This window comes from Cyclopterus lumpus, chromosome 3 (assembly GCF_009769545.1).
Source record: "Cyclopterus lumpus isolate fCycLum1 chromosome 3, fCycLum1.pri, whole genome shotgun sequence".
NCBI classification, from domain to species: domain Eukaryota; kingdom Metazoa; phylum Chordata; class Actinopteri; order Perciformes; family Cyclopteridae; genus Cyclopterus; species Cyclopterus lumpus.
The window spans coordinates 11,938,298-11,963,210 of record NC_046968.1 but is presented as its reverse complement, the minus strand read 5'-3'; the positions used below and the strand labels follow the sequence as shown (position 1 = coordinate 11,963,210).

Here is a 24,913-nt window from a genome sequence, read left to right as displayed (position 1 = left end):
GTGCAGTCGATGGTTGGACGTCACACACTGTGATCACTAGTCATGTTGACAGCGATGGGCTGTGGCTGCTAGGAGTCTCTGAATGCTAACCATATCAATAATTCAAAGATAATAGCAACACATTTGTATTAACAATTAATATTGTTAATATTACGTTTTGACCTTTCTCATGCTAAACAAGTAGTATTTCCCCATTTCATGAGCCTTTGAAATATGTTTTAGAATAAAAATAAAACAATGAAATGCTCCACATTCATTTAGGTAAAATTAACAACAAAATAAACATGTATTTTCTTTGCAGACTACATCATTTTTATATAGTATATCCAATCATTCTAGCAGGCCCATATTTCATTGCTAGTTGATTGTGTTTACTTTATTAATTGACTGACAGTTTACTACTCAAAATAACTCAAACTATAACAATATTACAAAATATCTGAAACGGCAGGGCGTAACAATGTGAAAGTACAGTGCAGTGGTGAGTCCGAGAGAGAAGGTTGCAATGGACCTTATGAGTGCGATCGTCTTGCTATTGGTTCAATGGTTTCTTTTGTGCGAGGGACCAAATTGGAAGACATTATAAAAATAATAATTGCATGTAGATGTCTGAGACAGAATGGGTGATAATTGGTCTGATCTGGTTATGAACATAGAATTTCAGGTTGAGCTTCTTCGCTAAGTTATGAGTGTTGTAGTTTCTGTGATGGCGATTTTGATTTGGGGTCAGACATAGAGGTTGATTTCTTAGGACAATGACAATAACAGCCTCCTGAAATGAACGAAAGTAACCAGAGATTTTCTTTGCATACACACACATCATCACGGATAGTAAATGACTAGGAAAAAGCAACACAATGACACGCAACAGCTACAGTTATTTAGTTACCCATTTACTCTGAATCACCGTTTCTGAAAACATTGGAAAATCTGTATACAAACAAAACACCAGAATTAATTATATATTCAGAAAGTTAAAACTTCCAATAAGTGCAAAAGAGTGTTGAAGCAGAGAGGGTTGTCATGGTTCGTAGCTGTGCCCACGAAGAAGACCACATGTTCAGCTAAATGCAGCTTCCTCACAGTGTTTCCTTGCCAGTGTAGCGTCTACACTTGTCTTGTTGCTCTGGAAAAGAGAAGACGGTCCAGTAAGACTCACAGTACTTTGCTGCTCCTAAACAGAGCGTGCACTGATGCACTGTAGAGAGAGAAGTCACTTGGGAGGAGCCGAAGAGTAAAAGGGTAATTCGTTTGTCTTTGTCAAAGCTAGTTTGACTGGTTCATATGCATTATTACATAAGAGCTCACTGCAGTCAACCCGAAACCACATGGAATGGATACCTCTGTCTGCTTTATGAATTAAACATAGACTAAACAAAGTATGTCACAAATAGAATTTAGAGGTTTATCCTAAAAGGCTGTTCATTCTACCCTTTTTTAGCTAAGTTGTAAGGCTTCAGTGGTCACAGATATTTATTCCCCTTAGTGTTACAGTGTTATTTCCTTATTATTATAATTCTCCTTAAACGTCTTTAAACTAGCGTTTACTCAAATGTTGTCCACTTGGGGGCAGCAGAAACAAGCTGTGAACACAACATTGACGTATTGTTAACTTTAGGCTGTCATGGCGGACGTGTTAGCAAACAGTTGCCTTTTTACACATCTGGCAGACATTGCTCAACTTGTTTGAATGTAAGTCCATTATTTCCTCTGGTTTAGCTCTGTGTTTGGTCTCCTCCAACTCTTAGTGTAATATATGGCTCTTTAGCAGCTAAATGTTGCACTTTGTTCCCCAGCTAGTTGCTAGTTCTGTTGTTTGGGGCTGAACAGGTTGTGCATATTTTAGTTTTTTAGAGTGTGCTTCATCCAAAAACAACCCGTTAAGAGTGAACAAAGCAATGCACTGAAGGGGGAAACTGCAGAGTTGGGTGATACTTGTCTGTTGGTTTTACCTCCAGTACTTGTTTTACCCATCATTAATATACAAATATTGATACCAGCTTTACAGACAACACAAATGAAAAACTACTATACGGGTTACATTTAACATGTATCGCACGTATAAGATAAACAGAGACAATATCAAAGACATAGGAACTACACAGCACTTTACTTACGGCTAGGAATCTGTACATAATGGATGCATTATGTTTTCTTACCTAACATCACCTGCTGAATTTCTTCAGTCTCCTCCACAGCTACAGGTTTCAGCAGCAGGGCAAAAATCACAGCAACTCCTATCACCTGTGAACAAAAACAAGGCGCAAAACAAGCAAATGGTCTTAAATGTAGTCATGTTGTCTTTTTCTTTCTTTCTTTAACAAGGAACGTTTTAGACTATGTGCTAAGTTAAGTCACTTTTGAAGATGAATAATTTCATCCAGCTAGAGTGTTCCCCACCTTGAGTGGCTGCAGAATAAAGATGCTCTGGAAGAGGGAGAGGCCCAGAGACATGACCCATTTGATAGATTTTCCTCTGCCGTACCAAAAGCCGTATAACAGGGTGAAGTAAGTGGAAACTCCACTGATGGACAGCAACAGGAACCAGCCCAGGAACACACACCACCAGGGCAGCCAGCAGCTTGCCGACCTCGTCTTCTTCTTCTCCACAGGGAGTGGGCTGGGCCAAGGAGGAGGAAGGAGGAGAGGAAGTACAATAAAGTGAAATCCAATCAATCATATATCTACTTTATACAGATATTTATGTTGCTGTGTGTTGGCTGGAGAGCTGACCAGAAGGCCAAATGGCTGCTGAAGACCATCTCAGCCTTGCAAACCAGCAGGTTGGTGGTGTTGAGGGTCTGCTGGTATTCTTGTGCACTCGGAAAGTGCTTTTCATCCAGTTTTACCAGGCACATCAGGAGGTGACAGAGACCAGCCAGGAGGAACTTGCTGCAGTACACCCAGTGAGGACCACTCTCACTCTCCCCTTTACCCGGAGAACATACAGACCAGCATGTCATTTCATCTCTCTGCACAGCTTATACACTCCAAAACTCACTCGTGCACCAAATCCCATCTTGGTTTTCATCAAGATTCACGTCTTCAGCATTGACTTGGGACTGAGAGGCAAGCTGGGGAAGTTGGAGAGCTTTCAGATACTCACTTGGTTGGTTTTGTTTTTCATGAGATATACTAATATCGGTTTCTGTCTAATGTTGTTCTGGTTATTTGTACTTTTAATATAAAAAAATAATATTTTTACCTGAATTGTACAGAACAGAGAGTACAGACAAACATTTTCTTTCTTTCAGGAAGTGGTCAACGCTATTTCTTTGTGAGAAAAAATAAACAACCAAAGAAAAAAATGAAAAACTACCTTGCATAAGCTGGATGAATTCATTCACCCTGTCCAAGGCAAGGCCAAGGTCAGTGGTGGACTCCAGTCTGTGCATATCTGACATCTTGTTCCTCGGACTACTGCTCACAGAAGAAATCACCTCCTCTGTATCCTAGGGATATCCGAGGGATGCACAACATGTACAATGTTAGATCAAACACATGAAAAAGTATGATCACGTATTTTTACAGTAAAAGGTCCTCCAAAGTCGACGCCACAAAGCATTCACAGTAAGTGGGTTTACAAGGTCAGTGATGAGGCAAGTGTAATTCATTAAAAACACACTCACACCCAGAGAGACTCGGTCATGCAACACACCTTCAGAATAGCTGCTAAGGTCACTGCTGGGGGTCTCAAGTTCTCCTTTGAGTCCCCTTTTTTAGATTTTGATATCATGCGAGGTCTGATGCTTCTGAAGATGGTGATGATGAGGATGTTGATTGGAAACATGAGAAGACCACTCTGTACCCCCACCATGACCTCCTGCCAGGTGATATGCAAAGAACCTGGAGAGACAAAACAAGAACAAGGACAGTGTCAGATGGCGATGGGAAGCAACTGAATTGGTTGTAATGGCTCTCTTCAACCTCATCAAAGATAAAGTACAGTATGTACAGTATGTATCAAGTACAGTATGTGTGTGCCCAACAATGAAACAGCACACAGACAAAGTTAGCAACTCGCTATATTTCCCTCAGGAGCCGGTAGGGAGCCCAAACAGAAACCACCAGAAACCAGACTTCATCGGAGGTTATCACCCTTTCTAGAAGTGAACATTATTATTGAAAAAATTGTGAATGTTTTATTGAACTATTCTCAGTATTTATTGTCTGACGTGAGTCCTGTTGCTCTCCTGAAGGTTTCTTCCCTTTTTCCATGTGAGTTTTTCCTGATCTGATGTGAGGTCCTGGGACAGGGATGTCGTATGTGTACAGATTGTAAAGCCCTCTGAGGCAAATTTGGAATTTGTGATTTTGTCAGTCTTTTGATAAAACTGAATTGAATTGAATTGAAAGACAGTTTTATATATTCATCATCATGCTGTTGTCAACTGAAGCAGTTAAAAGACTAATTGAAGGTCATCCGCTCAGGTAGCTTTCTCTTTGCCTCCTTCCTCACTACTATTGGAGAGGACTGTCCCCATGCCAACCAGCTTTTTCCTCAAGAAAAACTAAAACAGGATACAACATCTGCACTGTTTTCTACATACTGAGCCTTAACAGTGTGTTATTGTATGTCCTCTGTCCTCCTGGACTCGTTCTGGTAAAAATTGGCAAAGGCAAAGGCAAAAAGGAAAACAATTACATTTTTTGGTGCTGCATATTTGAACCCAATACCTTGTCGTTGTTGCAATCATTTACATAATGTCTTGTAAAAGTCAAAGTCAGGTTAATATATGGTCTTGGGTATTCGTTTAGTCCGTTGTATTTTGGAGTTAACTGCTCATGTGTCATGTTTAATTTTATTTCCTGTTTTATGAATTCTTTCCACCTTTTTGATTGTCTGTCATGTGCTTAATTAAAGTATATTCTCCGTATCGGCTCATCTCTGTCTACATGTGGGTTCTTTCTACCTGTGCTGCTCCATGTGCCGCAAGATTATATATTGTTTATAAAATAAAGTAATCATCTCCTTAAAATCAAATTATATTTGTTATGTTATAACCTTATGCCGCATTGTATTTTTATTTGAATATTTGACATCCATCCATTTTACTGAAGACTAGTGCAATTTATATGTATAATGTCACTTCATTAAACAGATGGTAAGAGTTTAAAATATAAAACATCAAACAAAAACAGAGAAAGATACACAAAGAAAACAACGTTTTTAACAGCGTCTATGTTAAACCACCGTCCATGTGTTACAAATAAACTATTATTATTTTGCCTGCAGGTGGCGACAATCATCAACAGAGCAGGTCTGAACTTACTTCTGCTAAATACAGAAAGATAGTTATTTTTAATATATATCTCGTCTCAAATATTGTCTGTATTTTTGTCTTTAGAAATGTGTTTTTTTTAATCTATTTGCACTTTATTATCTGTATACACTTTATTTGTTTGACAAGAGAGAAACTGTTTTTTCAATTCCTCCGTGTGTTTGGTCCATGTCGAGAAATTGACAATAAAGCTGACTTTGACTTTGACTTTGAACAGCTCTCTCTAGTGGACCATATGTAATGTTTGTAAGTAAAAAACAAAAACCTATAGCTGCACGAGGCGTTTTTCATCCCCCCCAAAATTCCCACAATTATCCACATAGTGAATAACTGTGAAATCTAGACATCTTGCTCACTAAGGTCAATTCATTGAGAATGTACATAAATGTACATTTACTAAGTTCACTAAGATGAAATTAAATACAAAAATAATTGGTGTGAATAACACAGGATAACCCCAATTATGATAAGTGTTGAGTATGACCTTTAAAATATAACTTCATCGCAGTTTCTTACACAAAGTGTGTTCAACCTCCATAAGCTCCCAATTATAACCTAACCCACAGTTTACCCCCACCATCCTATCCGTCTATTTGAGCCTTGAAATGTTTCAGTTGCACATGTGGAAGCGCAGCTACATTTGACCTTTCATCCAAAACTTTGAGACTTAAAGATGACCTCTCATTATATTACATTTTAGATGTTTGTTATATTTTATGATCTATATAGTAACTTACTAATAACACTGTGGGTTTGTTGTGTAAGTGGCCTTATATTCTAGAAAAATCTTTAGATGACTAACAATTATTATCAACCAACAACCACACTGATTAAATTAACATAAAGATTATAGTTCCCTCTTGAATGAAACGTTGCCCTCATTGACAGCTACAGGAACTAAAGACTGCACAATTCACCAATTGAGAAGAGTACTGGCGAGTCCTCATCTGTAGGAATGTTCCAGAAGGCGATATTGATGGCCATGGTGCAGAGCAGCAGGCTCATGCAGCAGGAGACCCTCTGGGCACGAGTGAATGGACTACGTGAGGGCGGATCCACTATGGAAACCCAGATGTGCTCATCCCTGAAGCCAGTCGATGTTCTGCTCTGAAAAATATTCCTGGAGAGAAAGAAGAACAGCCATAATGAGAATTCATCAAAAGCCGAGTCAGTTTATTCCAGCGGTGTAAAGTAGTCTGACCTGAAACTGGCAATCTCGTTGTTCTTTGCAGCATTCAAGGTTTTCTTGGTCATGCTGTCTCCACGGTCAGTACTCAGCCAACAGTCACAAAAGAAGTGAAACACATGTCGCGTTTGGAGGTCTTGTATAGTCACCTTGTTTATATACCTTATTATACAGGAATTCATAAAACACCATTACACATTAACCATAATAATTGTATGCAAATGTTATATAATATATAAGCTACACTTAGCAACTTTGCAAACAGGACAAAGCAAAAGGAAATAATTATATCACCATAATACATACATATTTTACTTTGAAGTTTGTATTTAGCACTTACTGAGCGCAGATATCTCTTGCTTGTGGTCAAAGACAATATCAAGGAACGCCTGATACTGCGTCACTCATAGTATCCTATCGGGATGTATAGTACTGCATATTGGCAGAAGCATTTAGTGTGATTCTTTATGACAAGTCTCATTTTCTATGATGAACTATATATAGCTCAATTTAGTGAGACGTGATAATAAGGTATTGCTAAGATGAGACAGGCCTGACATTTCAAAGTGTCACAGTGAAGAAGCCAGCGAGCTGTCCTGCAGAGAGGCATTACATGCTACAGCCACCCAGCAGTTATCTACATTTTAGTGTAGAGCTGAATCAATCCAAGCATTACAAAACACACGACTATGTAAACATCCCGTCATGGTACAACCTAAAAATTACATAAAGCTGTAAGCAAACATTATTTATACTGGTTTCTAAACAAATCATGCCGCTTTTTGGAGTATAACTCCATGTTTTCATTAGTACCATGATGGGTGACCTCCAGAGTTGTCATGCTGCAGCCTGAGGTTTCGCACTTCGCCCAGTGGGAAGGGTGTGGCCAGCAGGAACATATCAAACGCTCCTCTCTCAAACACAGGCTTGTCAGGGTCCGTGAGGTTGTATGTGCAACTCTCGCCCTCTGATCCAATCAGCTTCACTGTCACCTAAAGGACAGCACAACAAACGGATGTCACAGCACTGGGTTCACACATCTGTGACCTGAGCCGAGCTTGCGTTGAGGACCACATGACTTTAATGTCATAATTGAGTCCGCCTACAACAAATTGTGTGCGTATACTTGACAAAAATGACGACCATTTTCTAAAGCAAACCATAGATTTAGACTGCATTTTCATTTCGGCTGGTTTTCATTAATTCTCATTCTTTAACGTTTAACGTTACGATCCTCAAGAATTTCATGAAATCAAACTCCATTTTTGCCATTCAATGTATTCACTTTCAGTTATTGCCTCACTATATAGTAACTATTATTGTAAGTGGCTGGGTCTGCCATTTGGATGCGTTCAGGTGTTGATCAGAATGTTCAAGTCAGTCTGAAAAAGGCTATTGAAACAGGTTTTGCTTGTAGTAATAATTCCACTTATCCATACTGACTATTGTTCATAAAACACTGTCCTATTGTTTCAAGACATACTTTAAAATTGTGATCCCGTCCTTTATGGAAGCTACCAAGTTCAAATGATCATTTTCACAATGGCTCTGAAGTACTCTGATGTACTGTATATACTATTTGTTGTAGGCTTATTAAACATGCCGTGTGGTACTTTAAGCCAAGATATATGGTACCCTGAGTAAAAGGAGGAGTTATTTCAATTTTAAATAGAAAACATTAATAAGAAAAACCCCATAATTCCGTCAATGAGAGAAGACTTACGTTGGCAGTAGTCCCAGCATTCTTGCGATGGCCAGTTTGGAAACCGATCAGATAGTTGTACTGAGCGCCTGGGTGGTTGTCTTCCAGAAGAGTCATCTTCCTCTGATGGTTCAACATAAAACAATGTGGTGCATGCTATGGAGGTGTGGGCATACATTGCTGTGTTTGGGCAGTGGAATGAATATGAAGAGTTAGTTTCCAAACAAACCCTCCACCACTCGAGAGACTGACCTTAGAGCTCGATCTGCGGTCAGCATAGCAGGCCCACAGCAGAGTGACCAGGTAGAGCCCAAAGAAAGTGCACAACAGGGCCAGAACCACAAAGTTCTCAGACACGGTGGCAAACAACTCTGACGTGCGAGATATGTCCACGTGGTTGGGCATGACAAAGAAGGAGCTCCCAAAGATAGTGAGGTGGTTACACAGGCACTGTGTTAGCTGTGGAGTGCTTTTGTCCCCTACCTGAGACAAAGACACCACATCACCGTCTGATATGCAACATCGTTGTACATGCAGAGTAAAAAGAATACAACCAAGTTCATCAGAAACTCACGTGGCAGCCATCAGTGCTCCATGTCTCCCTCGCTATGTCCCAGTACAAGCACTTGCTCATAAAGGAAGTGATCGTCAGCGTCATGTTTGGCTCCCAAGAATTAGAGACGCTGGAGGAAACATACCAGACTCCAGGGGTCTGCTGTAACATCTCTGGGGTTAGCATCCAGCGATAGTCTCCTGTTGCATAAATAAACCATTATAGGACTTCATACTCAAAAAGCCAATAAACATATAAAGCATTGTCTATCTTATATATTAATAATGCACAGGAGAAGTGGGAGCACAAAGCAAACTAGGGTAAAATGTTACTGTTACTATTTTGTGTACATCATCTGTAACACTGCCACACGGTGTTACAGAAACTCAATGACTTTACAGCAGTAGTGCCTGCTTGACAGTTACCTGTTGGGCTCAAGGTGGTCATTTTGTTGAAATGTGTATTGGTAGGAGGTGATCCTTCTGACAAAACCAAATGTAATGACACATTAGTACTGGGCATCACGCTAATGAAGATGGTCATATTAGGGTCGGAGACGTTGAATATTGTCACAGCTTTTGTGTCTTTCTCCAACACAATAGTGGTGTTCATCTGTATTGTAGCATTTGGACGAGTCAAAAAGATCTGGAGAAACCACAGAAAGCAAGTTAGTATTACTATTCAACTGAAACTCAAGGACATATATCTTAATATATTCATAGTTGTGTAAGCTCTGTGTGAAAGTGAGTTTCATTTTCTTCAAGACTGTATATACAACAATGATTTAAGAGAGTCGATTATCCAAGAAAAGGCAACAAAATTCATATGTGAAGATGATTTGTCTCAAAAATGTGGAGAAGGTGTGATTGACCTTGATATATCTAACTTTGCTTATTTGACTTCATTAGCAATATGCATAATTGTATTAGACATGAAGGGTTAAGTTTCTGACTTTGTGTATCATTTGAAAACTTCCCTTGAAGGTCCATGTGGGTATATTTACATACGTACCACTATTTCTTCCCAATTTGGAACACAATTCTCATGTTGGTTGTACCTGTATACTCTCTGAAAGGTTGGACAGCGTTATGTCTTTATTTCCACAACTCAGTAAAAGGCTGCAAACAGCTCCTGAGATGTTGTCATCAGACGGATGGGGATTTATTGAGAACAAAGCCAGCTAAGAGGGAGAAAAGCTCTGTTGAGAGGCTGCAGATGACCAAAATAAAGGTGCCAGCACACATACACATGATGATACCACACAGACCTGAGCAGTGATTGGGTTGTATTTTCCAAGCTGAGGCCCAAGTGCTGCATATGAGGGGAGTTTGGCAAACTCACTATCTTTTTCTGAACCGAGCACGGCGTTGCTGAGATCAGTTGGTGTGTGTCTTGGGGAACGGAAATAACATTTGGAAAATAATATATAGCAGTTTAAAAAATATGTATACTTACCGACATATTTATGAATGGTTAGAAATTAAAGAAATGTTGCAACTGTGTTTGAAATAAATATCAGGTAAGCTATTCTCTGAAAAAAAATACTTACCTGCTCTGAAAGATGTTGCCTACTGGGTGCCTGATGAGGACATTGTGTGTGGTTCCATTACCAACCAGCAGTGAGATTGTCCGAAAGATCTCAAAGACCGCCTCGAACAAAGACTGGAGAGGAAAATAAAAGCAACATCACCCGATTGTAACAGCATAATGACAACAAAATGAGTACAGTGCAGTACTTACTTTAGGGTTGGGGTTAGTATTGATGTCACATTTGTCCAATGAGAGAAGGAAGATACCAGTGCTACAGTTGATGATGTGACTGATGGTGTCGTTATTTCTCAAAGCAAATTCTGGAGTCAGTTTTTTTGTGCCATTCAACAAATGTTTAATGAATTCGTCCTGTGAACGGGAAAACAGACTTTCATTTAATATGCATGACACACTCTCAGCGTTAAATAGGTGAATAATGCAACAACAACAATAATTTTATACAACACGCTTTCTAGAGTGAAGGTACCCACCCTGCTGTTGTCTGTCGGCTCCCCGACTGTGGTTTCCATTCGCAGAAGTTCTTTGTCTGCTTCCTGTCTCAGAAAAACAGCACTTATGAACTTTGAAGTCTAATTTACTAGTATCACTATTCAATGCCTTTCATGATTCATTGGTCATGTGAGATAAATAAGGCATCTCTCACCAAGAGAAGGTCATCAATGTTTTCCACATACGAAGCCATGAGATCAACACCCCTTTTGGGTCCTTAAATCAAAGTGGGTTTTAGAAGTACAGAGAAAGAAACACAAACTCAGTTGCATGGTTCTATTCCCAACTTTCATTGTTGATTGAATTGACGAAACTTAATGTTTCAATCCAACTTACGAGATCTGGTTGCATGACTGGACACCGTTGTGTTCTGCAAAGAAAATGTACAAACAAACAAACAAAAGCAACATGTGAGTCTGGATGTTCATACAGAGTTTTACTGAGTGTGTAATGTGTCTCTTACCTTTGTGTTTGATGAAGACTTCCACACATCTTTAAAACAAGAATTACACTTTTAACAATCTGCATATTGCATAGGAAGTGAAATGAAAAAAGAAAACTACTAAACTTCACTGAGTTGTTATGAATAGAAAAAGGAAACAAAGGAAAGAGAAACAAAGTTAAACCAGTGATTATGCATACTGTGGGTGCAGAGGAAGCCTCGTCTCTGGTTACAGTCAGATGTTGTGACGAGCTGAAGAGGATCCAGCTTCATGTATGTGCAGTTGTCTTGTGAAATGTAGGCATTTTCTGTTTTGCAAAAACAAAAAAAGTGTGTGTTTACATAAACACACACACACACATTAGGAGCGCTTAACATTTTGGGACATTGTTTGAGTTACAATTGCATTACCCTACTCAGTAAAGACAAAGACATTAGGGGAGCAACTCTCAATTAATCTGTTAGGTATTCAGGCCACTCAATTATAGTGGAAATGGCACATCAGTTACAGTTTGCCAGAGCCCAGTGTACGGTCAAACCAACAACACTAACATGTATTTATTTTCCTTGATTCAGTTAATTTGCATATTTTAGAAGCTGGAAGCTGAAAACCCTGAATGATCAATTATCAACATTGTTGCTCGTACATTTTTGGTTAATGTCCTAAATTTCTAGCACAAGAATACAAACACTTTACAAGCGTGAACGCTGTAATGACGTGAGTACTCAAAGTGACAAACTAAAGAACGAGGGAGCAATATCTTTCAGTCAAACGTACCTCAAGTCGATCTCAACAGTGATGCTTTGAACAATATCAGACAACTTTCATGATCTAAATTCTTTGTTTTGTAATTACATGATGCAGTTAAAACAAATTGATCTGGTGCTGTCTGGATGAACTGAAAGTTACGTTTTGTTTGATATTTCCGAATCTCTCAAGTACTGATTTTGTTTTGTTTAATTGTCGTTTGAGAGATTATTTTCTGACTTAAATAAGAATTTTGTTTTGTATTTAAAGATGTTTGTGATATATTCATGAATGAGGGCTGGGTTTCTTTGCTTAAAAAAAATACTATATATATATATATATATATATATATATATATATATATATATATGTGTATATATAGTCAAATTTGTATTTACTGTATATTTTCTTTTTAAATCGATGAAACCCAGCCCTTCCGCATTTGCATAAGAAAGTCAGAAACCTCCCTTGGTATAATGTTGTGGTATTTGAATGTGTGCTGTTTTTCTCTTTCAAAAAAAATAAGAAGTGAAAACAGACCCTTGATTTCAAGGATCTCAATAAAAAAATACAATACATTGTTAAAAGAAAATTACCCAAAAGATAAATGCAGTGTATGTGTGTGTGTGTGTGTGTGTGTGTGTGTGTGTGTGTGTGTGTGTGTGTTTGTGTGTGTGTGTTTAACTCACGTATGATGGGTACCAGGTACTGCCATTGGACTCTCTCTCCCAGCCACCAGGAGAAATTGCTGGTGTTTCCTCCTATGGTGATGTTCTTCAGGAACAATTCGATCGCGCTGTTCATCACCTTCAGGAGCTCCCCTCCTTGCTTTTCGCAGCTACTCCTGGCTTGGGACCAGCTTTCAGATCCCCCAAGAAACTCAAAACAGATATTTCTGTAAACAAATTCACACTCTGCGGGGAACTCCTTCCCTGTATAGGCCTCAGACTTTTCCAGTAAAGATACAAATCCAACTGACATCCACAAAAAGACAGAGTTTTGGAGTAACATGCCCATAGCTATTTTAATTTAAAGAGCTGAAGCACATAGTACTGCGGGAACTGCGTCTGGAGCTGACTGAGCAAGATCACTTCGTCTGTCACATGTAAATCAGAGAGTTTTCTCCAGAAAATGCTCTGCATGGGTTTTCATTACATTAGGAAAATCACTGCAGACACTCAAACAAGATGCAAAGTGAAGTTTCTTTCCCCAAAGGTCACACAAGCTGAACTTCCCATGATAAAGGACACGCTTCAACTTAACATGAAAAACACACCAAAGGATTTAATTTGTATTATTTGAAACATAATAAGGATTTCTTTAAAACAAATATGCACTGCCATCATATTGTCTCTCGAGAAGCACCCTGACTTAACTGAATGCCTCTTGGCCGACATCTGCGCATCTCCTCTCCTCGCTCCACTTTTCACCGAACCCAGGATTGAAATATCGCGAGACCATGTGGAGGAAGCTGCTCCCGCGTGTGTTTGTGTAACATGTTAGGAAATCCATCCAATGCCCTTTAATGCAATGACAGAACTGCGTCCATGGCGGGACATCTGAAGGTAATTTTAAAAAGCAATGCATTTAATATCCCTCTGTGTTCGTATCATGAGATAATGTTGAGATACGTCATGAAACTGGCTGACAGTTCCTGTTCGCTCGCTCGGGTGCTCCGCCTGAAAGTAACGTTGAAGCAGGAAGCTGCAGGTCAGCTCTGCTGCCTTTCTGCAGACAGAAACACATGCGCGCGGTCTTCGTTATTAGTTAGCTAACCTAGCTATGTGTGCCCTCTGTTGTAAGACAGCTGCTCGACGAAGTTTGGGGTTATGTGTTTAAGAGAATGCAACTTGTTGGCAATGTAACTAAAGCCATAGTCTCCTCCAGAGAGTAACGTTCGCCTACTTCTATCAACAGTAATGTACTAGGCCTTCATTTACTTACTGTAATACTTGAATACTGTTGAGGTACTTGTACCTGAGTGTTTCCATATTTTGCTGCTCGTAACTTCTACTCCACTACATTTTGGAAGCTAATTATTCCACTACATTTATGTGATAACATTAGTTACTAGTTATTTTGTAGATTCAGATTATTAATACAGAATCAGAATCAACTGATACATTGTGATGTATCGTTAAAGATGAAGGTACTTCTGACACTGCATATCCAGCCTCCAGCTGATGGAGTGAGGCAGTGAAGTAGATGGATAGTGAAAATAATGTTTCTAATTTCAAGCTAACTAGAAGGTGTTGCTCTTTGTCTGGCTTTACCTGAACGTCTGATTAGTTTGTGGGCATTCACATGGTTAAGTTTAAAGTTTAATCTGAATAACGCATGCATTAAAAACAAAGGAGTGATTTATGTATTCTAAATGGCTGCTTTACCTATTCAAATGATATAAGGTGATGTAGAAATTACAGGAACATTAATTTATGCACACATTTGTAAATTCGCTCTTTTGTCATGTTTTTTAAAACTTGTTTATGCTGAAGTGGCCAAATAAATCAGTTACTGCAGATTTAACACCAGCAAAGTCCCTCCAATAGACTTTGTCATCACAAGTATACAAAATCAGGTTATTGTGAACATTATTTTACTGTTAGCTAGTTTTTAATGAACTATTGCCAGTCTATTCACAGTAATTAATGTCTGACGCTGGTCCTTCTGAAGACATTTTTAATGGATACTTTTGTCATGCTCTTGTCAACAGAAGCAGTTAAAAGATGCAGTGAAGATCATTGGCTCAGGTAGCCTTCTCTTTGCCTCCTACCTCACTGCAGTTGGAGATGAGCGTTTCTATAGCAATCAGCTGATGCCCCTGCTGCAGAGGATTGTGGGAGCAGAGACGGCGCATGTGTTGGCAGTGAAGATGATTGGTCTGGGTCTGGTTCCTCTGAACCGCTACCAGGACCCTGCATCATTGGTAAGCGCATGACCTCACTTTCTGCTCCCAATATTTTCCCATCGATCCAAGGCCCCTTAAGACTTTGTTCTGTTTCTATGCATCTACAGGAAGTGAACGTCCTGGGAATAAAGTTTAGAAACCCTATTGGGATTGCAGCGGGCTTCGACAAGCATGGAGAGGCCGTAGACGGGTTGTACAAGGTGGGTTTTGGCTTTGTTGAAGTAGGCTCAATCACTCCCAAACCTCAGGAGGGGAACCCCAAACCACGTGTCTTTCGACTCACTACAGATCATGCCATTATTAACAGGTACGTTTTTGATATGGAATAGACGATGTAAATGGTTTGCTCTGTACACACCAACGTGTTAGGCCGGGCACTCAGAAACACTCAGCTGTCATTTTATTAGGTACTGTACACATACAATTTGTGTTAAACTATCGCTCAGTGGATCAGGTAGATTCTGACGATAAAGTTTGTATTTTATAACAAGAAATGTCTCATTATAGTAACACAATTTTATCTTGAGACTTCATCCACAGTAGTAAGCACACAGGCAAATACAAATATGATGTCCCATGAGTAATGATCCACCATCTTCAATGTGCAGTGTCTCTATGGGAGGATTCTCTGCATTTCATCCCCATCTAGACACACTCATACAATTTTCTTTTGACCAAATTCCTTAACACGCAACATTTAAATATATGTTGTGCCCTACAGGGGAATTTAATTAGTTTATCAGCAAGTTATCACTGAAATGAAACTGGAGTAACAAAATGTGTTTGTGTGTCTGTGTGCTTCTGACCAGATATGGATTCAACAGCTGTGGTTTGGCAGAAGCTCAACAGAGGCTCGAGGCCAGGAGAGACGCACAGCAACAGAGAAGTGAAGGTTAGCAGGCAGCGACTCCTGATTTCAGTGGGACAGTTTTCATCCTGTTAGTTTTCCCTTTTTAAAAACGGAAGTTGCATTCAATTGTATTACTACAATAATTCTGCTATGAATCTACCGGAATGTGTTTAAATAGACTTCTCTCCTATTTGAACGATCTTGGCCTGTCCTTGTCTCATGTGTCATTGTGTCTGATCCATACCTGCTTCCAGCCTATTTAGCTCATCAGCAGCCTCTGCCACAGTTGAGTCATGCGTTTGATGATGCAGCCTGCGTTTGAACTTTCCTTATTTGTGTTTGTATTTGCATTTGCGTGCGTGCCTGTGTCTGTGTTTATAGCTGGCCTTCCCCTGGGCATCAACCTGGGGAAGAACAAGCTGTCCCAGGACGCAGGGGCAGATTACTTGCAGGGGGTGAGAGCGCTGGGCCCGCTGGCTGACTACCTGGTGGTCAACGTCAGCAGCCCTAATACGCCAGGTCTCCGGGACCTACAGGGGAAGGCTGAGCTCCGCCAGCTCCTACATACGGTAGGACTGTCCAAATGTTGACTGGGTTGGGACAACACATTGACCAAAAAATCCATGAAACTTCATCATTTGGCCTTCGTGCTAACCCTTTCCACCTCCAAAAAGAATAACAATAATAGTAATAAGTGAAATAAAGTCACCATCATATACAGAACATCTTAATCATAAAAATGGCTTTAATTACTTGACAGAGAAAAGAGCAAGCCTTAGTGTTACTAATATACATCAATCAATCAATCAATCAATCAATCAATCAATCAATCAATTACAAAGCCACATTATTTTATACACTAGACAACTTGAAGCTCAACTAGCCCCTTATTGAAAACAAGAAAGTAGTAACTTAACACTAAATCAACTTTCAGGGTATTTTAATTACCAGTCGAATCTGTGGTTTAGGTCATGAGTGAAATAAAAACAAGACAATTTTATTCAACCACCAAACAATTTAAACTTGGGAAGGGATTTGAAAGGATTTAAATGTATTAAGCGCATTCAGAGCTGGATTCATATTTAATAAAATGCTATGTCATGTTTCATTATTCTAGCAGGTAAAATGCACAAAGGACTTCTATAACACAAGGAGCGATCTAATGTACCGGGTTTTAGCAAATAGCTATTTTACACAGATGTTGTATCTGTTGTAGTATCAAACCCATCGTCAGGCTTGAAAGCTATTTTTAATTTGTCGAGGGAATGCATTCCAGCTTCAACATGGTGTTAAGCTGCTCTTTAGACTAAGTTACTGTTCTGTATTGTTGTTGTGGAGCCCGTCATGCATCAATTCAAAGGCTGAGCTTGGAGTCCTGAGTCTTTGGCTCGTACAGCACAGTACAGGCTTCTGTTTAGTTTCCAGTAGATGCAGCTCTCTCTGCTCCCTCACCTGATGAATGTGCTTTCTCATACAATCTGCTCAGGTGTTGAAGGAGCGTAATGCGCTGCAGGGAGAACGCAAACTACCGGTCCTGGTAAAGATCGCTCCTGACCTCACTTCCCAGGACAAACAAGACATTGCAGATGTCGTCACTGAGGTTTGAAGTTATGCCATTTTATTTCCTAACCGTGTGTTTGATTTTCTTTTCTAATTTGTTCTTCTAATATTTTCACGTTTAATGTCTGCTTAGTTTTACATGTATGTGCAGCTTTAATTCAAATAGGACTGTGTGGACTAGTTTATCCTTGGAGGGATACATTTTAATTCAAATTCTTCTGGATGTCAATCTGGCTATTATGAAAATACCAGAAAAAAATAAATTTCAGGTTTACACATTCTGCTTTTACAGTGTACATCTTGAATATGAAGTGTTATTGTAGTGGTTGCGTGTCCTTTTATCCCTTAACCAAGAAGTTCAGGTTCTTCTTTGAGTACGGATAACTTGAGTCACACGTACTTATGCAAACTGCACATACACAATGCAAGGGTGGCCAGATAAATGTGACTCAACAAAACAATTAGGCTTGCTTAGTTTCTTTGAAGGACACTTCTACAGACAAGAAATGCAGTGTAATTTAGTTTTTACAGAAAAAAATAAACGCTTTCCTCGAGAATCGTGATTCTCATTTCAAACTTGAGCTTCCCTACTCTCTAATGTAACTGGCAAACGTTCAGCCTCAGCAGAGCACTGATTTAAGTTGACATTTAAAGATATTTGGCTTTGCTCTGGTAACCGTGTCACCACTTGACTAGTTTTTAAATACTAATACAGAGTGGTGTTTATGTGCTCATTGGAGCGAGGAGGAGGCAAACCTTAATGGAAGAGCGAAGGGAAAAGAAAAATGTCAACAGCACTCAGTCTCTTTTTTGTTGTCACAGTACATTTCACATTCAAGGTCTTCATGCATAGTCGCCTACATACATCAGTTCTGCTCCTGAAGATGCAGGCACATATTGGTAACTCCCTCCCTGTCCTCTGCTTGGTGTTTGTTCTCCTTTGTGCTTGCAGCTGGGAGTGGATGGTTTAATGGTGTCTAACACCACAGTGTCCAGACCAGAAACGCTTCAGGATTCAAATAAGTCTGAGCTCGGTGGTCTGAGTGGCCAGCCTCTCAAAGACCTCTCTACTAGCACTGTAAGAGAGATGTACCACCTCACTAAAGGTACTCATTTACACACCAACATTTTCTGTCCATTTCAGATCACCTGAGTTTGAAGAAAGTTCACAAGAAATATACTGATATGATTTTCTTTAGGTAAAGTATTGATTGTTGGAATTGGTGGTGTGGCCAGTGGGCAGGATGCCATGGATAAGATCCGTGCCGGTGCTTCACTGGTTCAGCTTTACACAGCTTTGACTTACCAGGGTCCGCCAGTCGTGACGAAGATCAAGCGAGAATTGGAACAGCTTCTTAAGTGAGTATCACTGTGATTAATACTTAAAGGGGTTTCCTTTCATAGAGTCAGAGTACATCTTTTTAAGTGAAAAGGTTTTTTGGAGTGGTTCTTAGCAATTAAAAGTAATTCACTCACCGAGTGAGCTGCTCAAATCCTGTGAATGTAGCGCTTTAAAGTCAACATGCCAACCAACAGAAGCAGTCAGACAATCACCAGGTCATCCAACATTGTTTGAGAAAATACAAAACAAATTGTTACATTATTTCCAAAACTATTTGTTACAAATTCTGTAGTTGTACAAGAGTTTTTGAATGTTACGGACATTTCAGTTCACTCACTTAGGTTTTGCCTCCTAAATCAATGGGTTCAGATAACCTGGCTAAGCTGTTGTGCATAAACTGTCTTCTTTTTAGCGTTGTTGGTATGTTCCTAATTACTTTAAGTTATCATAACTGATTTTAAATGATAGCCCAAGCTTTGCATATGAGTCCATAATGAGTCATATTTATCCTCCAGTGCTGTGTGACAAAGTTGACTCTTGAGTTTATGCATCAGCCTACTTACTCCTAGTGTCATATTTGGCAGGAATGATGGTGCAACTATGTGGGCATATTGCTCTTGTACATCAATTGCTTTGTCTTTTTAACTGTGGAAAAATGTCCTTTTTTAATTCTCAACACAAATAAATTCTCCGCCTCTACAAAAATGTTTTTTGTTTTGACAGAGAACAAGGTTTCAGCAGTGTATCAGAAGCCGTTGGAGCAGATCACCGGGGAGCAGACGAGTCGCCTCGAAAGCAGAGCCTGCTGAAAGAGATGGTAAATGTCAAGGTGGACACGCAGCACCTGTAGCTGCCATCCTCTCCAATCAGGCCAGATTATCCTCAACGTTTCCGGAACTGTGATTAATCCTGAATTATTGCGAATGTCCAGTCGTCTGCCTTGATTTCAGGATGAAATATGGTCCGAGCTTGTGGCTGTTTATATATTCTGCAATTGTGATGCAAAAATGCTGAAGGGCATCGCACCTTTACTTGAACATTATGGGGAAGTTGGTAATGAAAAATCTTTGATGTTGTATTAAGAAGCTGAGGTGTGTTTGTAACTATTTCAGACGTTCATCCTTTGTTACAGTGTAACAGCAACAAGTGTTTGTCAAGTGCATACTGACACCAAAGTGTAAACAAACCAACCTCACAAACGCACACAAAATATTGAGAACATAATCTGACATGTTATTTGGATAATATAGTGAATTTAAATCTCTGTTTAGGAATACAGAGGTCCCATGTCAGAATAGGGTATTTGCATAAAAATAAGAACGTCCCATCCCTGGCAACTGAGAAACACTACATTTCCTTCATAAAACTGTATTTAAGTACGATTTGTTCCATTGTGGGAGATCGACAGCTGTAATCAAACTACTATTATGGTGCTTTTTAAAGAAGTCTGGGTTATCTGTGTCCAAATGTGACAAAATAGCAACACCTTCAACTGGATCTTTGATTTTGTTGTGATTTTTATAATACTTAATTATCACTAAGTGAGTGATGTATCTATTTAGTTTTGACGGAAATGAGTCATGAGGTCTTCTGTGTTGTCCTGGACTCCCGAGGATGAACGCTTGATGGTTACTTCTCTTCTTTTACTATCTCAACATAAGTTGGTCAGATGAGGATAAGATTTACACTTTAATGCTTCTCAGAGGAAGAATTGTAATTTATTTCCTGTTCACAATCCTTGAGTTATCGTGTGTGCATTGTCCTGTGAGATTCTCACTACATTTTGCGTTTGCTGAGGTTAAGTCGAGCTGTTTGAACCATCCTTTTCTTGCTGCGTCAAAAGATCTTGAAGCTGGTGAAAGAAATGTCCCTTTTGGAAAGATCCACATTCTGCCGGTTTGGAATAACGTACTTAAATCTGAATGTACTTGTACAGTGTGCCGTCCTTTAGATTTCAGCACAGTCAGTTTTGTTCCAGTGTGCAAGTGGAAACGTGTTGAGGTGAATGAATCACACAGACTGGAAGATACACTTTGATGTACAACTTTAATAAAAACAAGGTTACATTGTTCAAAAGCTGCAGTAGTCCTTTTTTTTTCTTCTTTTTTTTACAATTGCAGAGAAATGTGTTTTGCTAGATTGCAATGTGTTCCTGGAAGCTATAGAGAAAGCCCTTCAAGTCCTCTTCAATCAAACCCTCATTGTTGTTACTGGCTGTAGGTGTTGAGGCGTCATGCCCTTCCAATTTATGGTTCCTATGAAGTCTACGCACTTTGGTGATCTCCTGAGTTTTCTTTTGGTGACACCAACAGTTTGACATGACGGGTCTCAACTATTGTTACAGATGTCCATGATGCCAAGAGGATACATCCTTAGGACCTTGATGATCCCCTAAAGTTATCTTGCATCCTGATGGAAAATATCTTGGAATTCAGTGCTATTGGTACAGACATTGATGTCTCCCTCAGGAGGAATCATAATGACTGATCCCCTGACTTTTTATTAGCAGCAACATCAGGTCAAAAGTGTAATTTTGTTTTTGGAATCAAATAACTTCTTAAATTATCAGCCTGAGCTGTTCTTTGTGTTTGGTGCTAATCGGCTTGTTAGCATGTTAGCATGCCAAGATGGTGAACATGGTCAACTTTATATGTTTTATTATGCAAAGCTGTTTTCATGTGTACTGTCAGACAGACACTTTAATAACAAATAGGTGATTAATACAACTGTTTATTTTCTCTTGAGTGATGTATCTATTAATTAATTGTTTGTTATTTTATTTTACTATAGGTGACATTTATAAATATGTGATATCTTTTATGATATTGCCTTTTATTCTGAAAAATTAGATGAAAGCATTATTTTAAGTAAAATGTGGATATTTTATAGTCTTGAGGAGGTATGAGGCAGTTTGTGAGTGCCCTTAAGGCATCTAACCCTATCAGACCTTTAATTTGTTAATTTAAATATTTAGTCAACATTTTAATTTAATTTAAAATAAAATAAATATGCCTGGAATAGAAATACATAAAGACATAGGAAAAACAAGTCAAAACAATATAATCAATAAGTGATAGACAATTAATAATAGTTAAAACATGGACCCCGATAAATAAGATAAATAAAAAATGTATGTACATTTCCCTGGTTTTACTGCTTGTGGGCCTGATTTGAAATTATTTCTATTCATAATTGTTGTCACTCATTCAGATAATCACTATCAACAAAACATTTTAAACACAGGTTTCAATACATTTGTGTTCCAAATGTATTAAACTGAAAATCGGACATTTGAGTTACGTAAATCCTTACCAAACATAATGTGTTGGTTGTCAGTAGGTGTAGCTTTATGAGCAGACCTGATTGTAGATATGAATAAAACACAATGTTAATGTTAAAGGAAGGAAGCAAACCCAGAAAAAAGGCACATAACAGCCTGGAATCAGTGAAAATACTTTTCATAGAACAAGAGACACAAAGTTAGTTAAAAGCCGAGCTCAGCGTGGACCAATTTCACTGTGAATCGTGTCAATAGAAGCATCAGTCGATGGGGGAGGCTTGTGAGAGTCGACAACTGTGAATTAAGACACATGCATGGAAATTGTTGTGAGGAAATCTGCATTGGACTGCCAACAATTCAAGATCAATACAGCATTCTTACAGGCCCGTGACACAAATGGAATTCACTGGAATAACTTCAGAGCAAAAACATGAAAGCCCTGCAGAGACCCATGCCCACTTAAATCTCATTGAAAACCTGTGGATTGACCTGAAAACGGCCGTTCACAGACAATTCCCAGTCAAACCAAATCGGCGAGGAGGGTGGTAAAAAAAGCTGCAAAAGGAGCTTCTTTTGTGAAAAGTGTTGGGATTTAATATTTTGTCGAGGCTGATCTGCTGGTTTTCTTCTACTGTATACAGTGCAGTGCATGTGGATTTTTATAGCGCCTTTTCAGACTGTGCGCTCATATGCACTATAGCACTCTGACTGTGACTCTGTACATCAAGGAAAACAGCTGGTAGCACTTCTTCTCATAGTAAAGCAAAGAATAAACGTGAACATTACAAGACTCCTCATCATTAGTACCATACAATCTTCCACGGCACTTAAAATGGCCTAAAGCATAAAGACTGTGGACACCATTGTTGAAATGTCACGGCGTTGTATGAAGGCGGGTCCTTGACGAATTTTGTCAAATTATGAAAAACGGGTAAAACAGTAAGGCTGATGTCAAGGAGACGTGATTATGTAACTTGGAAGGCATCAGGTGCTGTCTGAAGTGTTTGTTCGCCAGGAGGAGGAGGAGGAGGAGGAGGAAGAGGAGGAGGAGGAGGAGGAGGAGGAGGCACAACGACAGCTGCAAGTCAGGTCAACCAAATAGGCAGAAATGTGTTTCCTGATTGTGATTTAATGTTATTTGGATGATTGTATTGCATTTGTATTTGCTGGGAATGAACTTAGTAAGATAAAATCGAACTATAAATACATTTTTTTAAATTAATTGTTAATTATGAAAAGTTATTTTGCATGGATACCCTCAAAGGGTAACGGTCACTGTGCTTATTGGTATTTATGAAGTATTATCTATAATATTCACAATAATTTTGAAGCATTCTTAAGGATAGCGGCCAATGTGTATATATAATATATATAATAATTTAATGTCAATTATTTGTAAACCAGTCTGTAAAAAGTAATCTGATACACACGTAATATGTAGCATTTCTGTTTTTTATGACCATCTATGGCCCTTGAGTCAACATTTTTTATATGGATATTAATATATGAATATCACATATTAATGTGTATTTGCTGCATCTGTACGATGTTTCGGATTTAAATGCTTCATCAACAGTCTATGGCAGTATTTTTTCATACGTGCTCATGTGTTTTGAGTATATTTATTTTGCTTATTATACTTTTCATTCTCTATAACTCATTCAAATATAACAAAACAAAGCACAATTTTGAACACGACGAGCCGTGTTAAATTTCATATAAATCATTTGTGGTGGAGGCACTGACACTTTTAGAGGAGACCATTTGACTGCATGCTGCCATGTGGTTTTCTAAACCTCTCTAAACAAAAAGACATCAGTACACATCCTATAACTCCACACTCGACACCAGTGTTACCACAACCAGTGTTACCACACCCTCTTTGTCTTTCAGACATCACGGCACGTCATGCAAATAAGAGCTGAGAGGCATCAGCATGACGAGTTTCCCCAATGCAGCCACGTTGCAAGGACCAAAAACAAAGTTTATTCTGATCTCGACTTCAGTAAGCTTAATTCTAAAAGTCTTGGGGGTGCACAATGTACAGAACAGTAAATTGGTCTTATTTATATATATCAAAGAATACAAAAGCATGGACAAAAATAAGTCAAATTTGGTGTCACATTGGACCTTTTTGTATATGAATAAATAAAGACACAATGAAAAAGCCGTAATGCATTAGGAGAACATGTCTAGTGTATTTTGACTGAAGAATACAGCCCTTTGTCCTTCTGCAGATGGCTGTTATGAAAGTCTGAGAAGCCTCTGGCTACAGGAAGTCACAGGTGTGATAGAGGCAGACAGAGACATAAATGACACACAAAGCTGCCCGAACCAATTACCACTGATGGGAGTGTGTTTACATCTAAAACACAAAGGAAGCAGGGAATTGATACAGGAAGGAAGGAAGGGAAGAATAAAAGAAAGTGAAGATGGAAAAAAGTAATGGCTGAAAGGAAAAAAAAGGATTAGAGAAAGAAATTAAAGAAGGAGGGAAGAGATAGAGTAAAGAAGAAAAGATAAACGGAAGGATAGAAAGAAGGACATATAGAAAGGAAGAAAAGAAGGAAGGAAATCAACTGCACACAATGAGCTTCATAGTATGTATCAAGGCAAAAGTGCAACGGTTCAGATGCCACTTCCCCTGACTTCCTCTTGACTTATTCAATGTCTAGCATTGTCCTAACATTGTTTCAGTTTTTACATAACACCTTCTGCAAAGAGTAGCAAACACCCACTCACTCTCGGCCATGCAGTGAAGCCACATGGGACTTCAGCTCTTATCAGCCCAAGTAAACGGAAATGCATAACCATCATTCAACCTTAGAAGTAGTTGCTCTACAGCCCTTTGAAATGATAACTCGGCCATATGCATATATTAAATACACACATATATACATGTACATAAGAAGCTAAACCTGATATACTCCTTCAAAAAAAGACATTACTTTGTTGTTATTGTTTGATTGTTATTACGCATTACTTTATTAAGACTTTTACACTGTTGGAAGATATATAAA

General features: G+C 38.9%; 2 protein-coding genes across 3 annotated transcripts; one reads left to right on the top strand and one right to left on the bottom strand.

Annotated features, from left to right (window-relative positions):
• Positions 1-397: 397 nt before the first annotated feature.
• On the bottom strand, positions 398-13,622 carry LOC117727999 (polycystic kidney disease protein 1-like 2). Its single transcript, XM_034528612.1, has 23 exons — positions 12,643-13,622; positions 11,406-11,513; positions 11,227-11,255; positions 11,100-11,133; positions 10,918-10,979; positions 10,745-10,807; positions 10,464-10,622; positions 10,273-10,385; positions 9,991-10,114; positions 9,781-9,903; positions 9,149-9,368; positions 8,745-8,923; positions 8,423-8,653; positions 8,192-8,293; positions 7,282-7,460; positions 6,484-6,630; positions 6,200-6,402; positions 3,659-3,846; positions 3,320-3,452; positions 2,734-2,929; positions 2,401-2,620; positions 2,160-2,244; positions 398-1,126 (listed from the first exon to the last, which is right to left on the bottom strand). Exons 1-23 carry the CDS (start codon positions 12,968-12,970, stop codon positions 1,080-1,082), a joined length of 3,273 nt encoding a protein of 1,090 aa, XP_034384503.1. The 5' UTR covers positions 12,971-13,622; the 3' UTR covers positions 398-1,079.
• dhodh (dihydroorotate dehydrogenase) lies at positions 13,411-20,684 on the top strand. Of its 2 annotated transcripts, none has more exons than XM_034528627.1 (9): positions 13,411-13,518; positions 14,667-14,879; positions 14,969-15,168; positions 15,671-15,753; positions 16,093-16,280; positions 17,198-17,311; positions 18,224-18,377; positions 18,471-18,630; positions 19,337-20,684. In XM_034528627.1, the coding sequence occupies exons 1-9, from the start codon at positions 13,501-13,503 to the stop codon at positions 19,461-19,463; spliced, it is 1,257 nt and encodes a 418-aa protein (XP_034384518.1). In that variant the 5' UTR covers positions 13,411-13,500; the 3' UTR covers positions 19,464-20,684. The 2 variants fall into 2 exon arrangements, with proteins under 2 accessions (XP_034384518.1, XP_034384525.1); XM_034528634.1 differs by having other exon boundaries at positions 13,422-13,518; positions 14,737-14,879; positions 19,337-20,683.
• Positions 20,685-24,913: the final 4,229 nt, after the last annotated feature.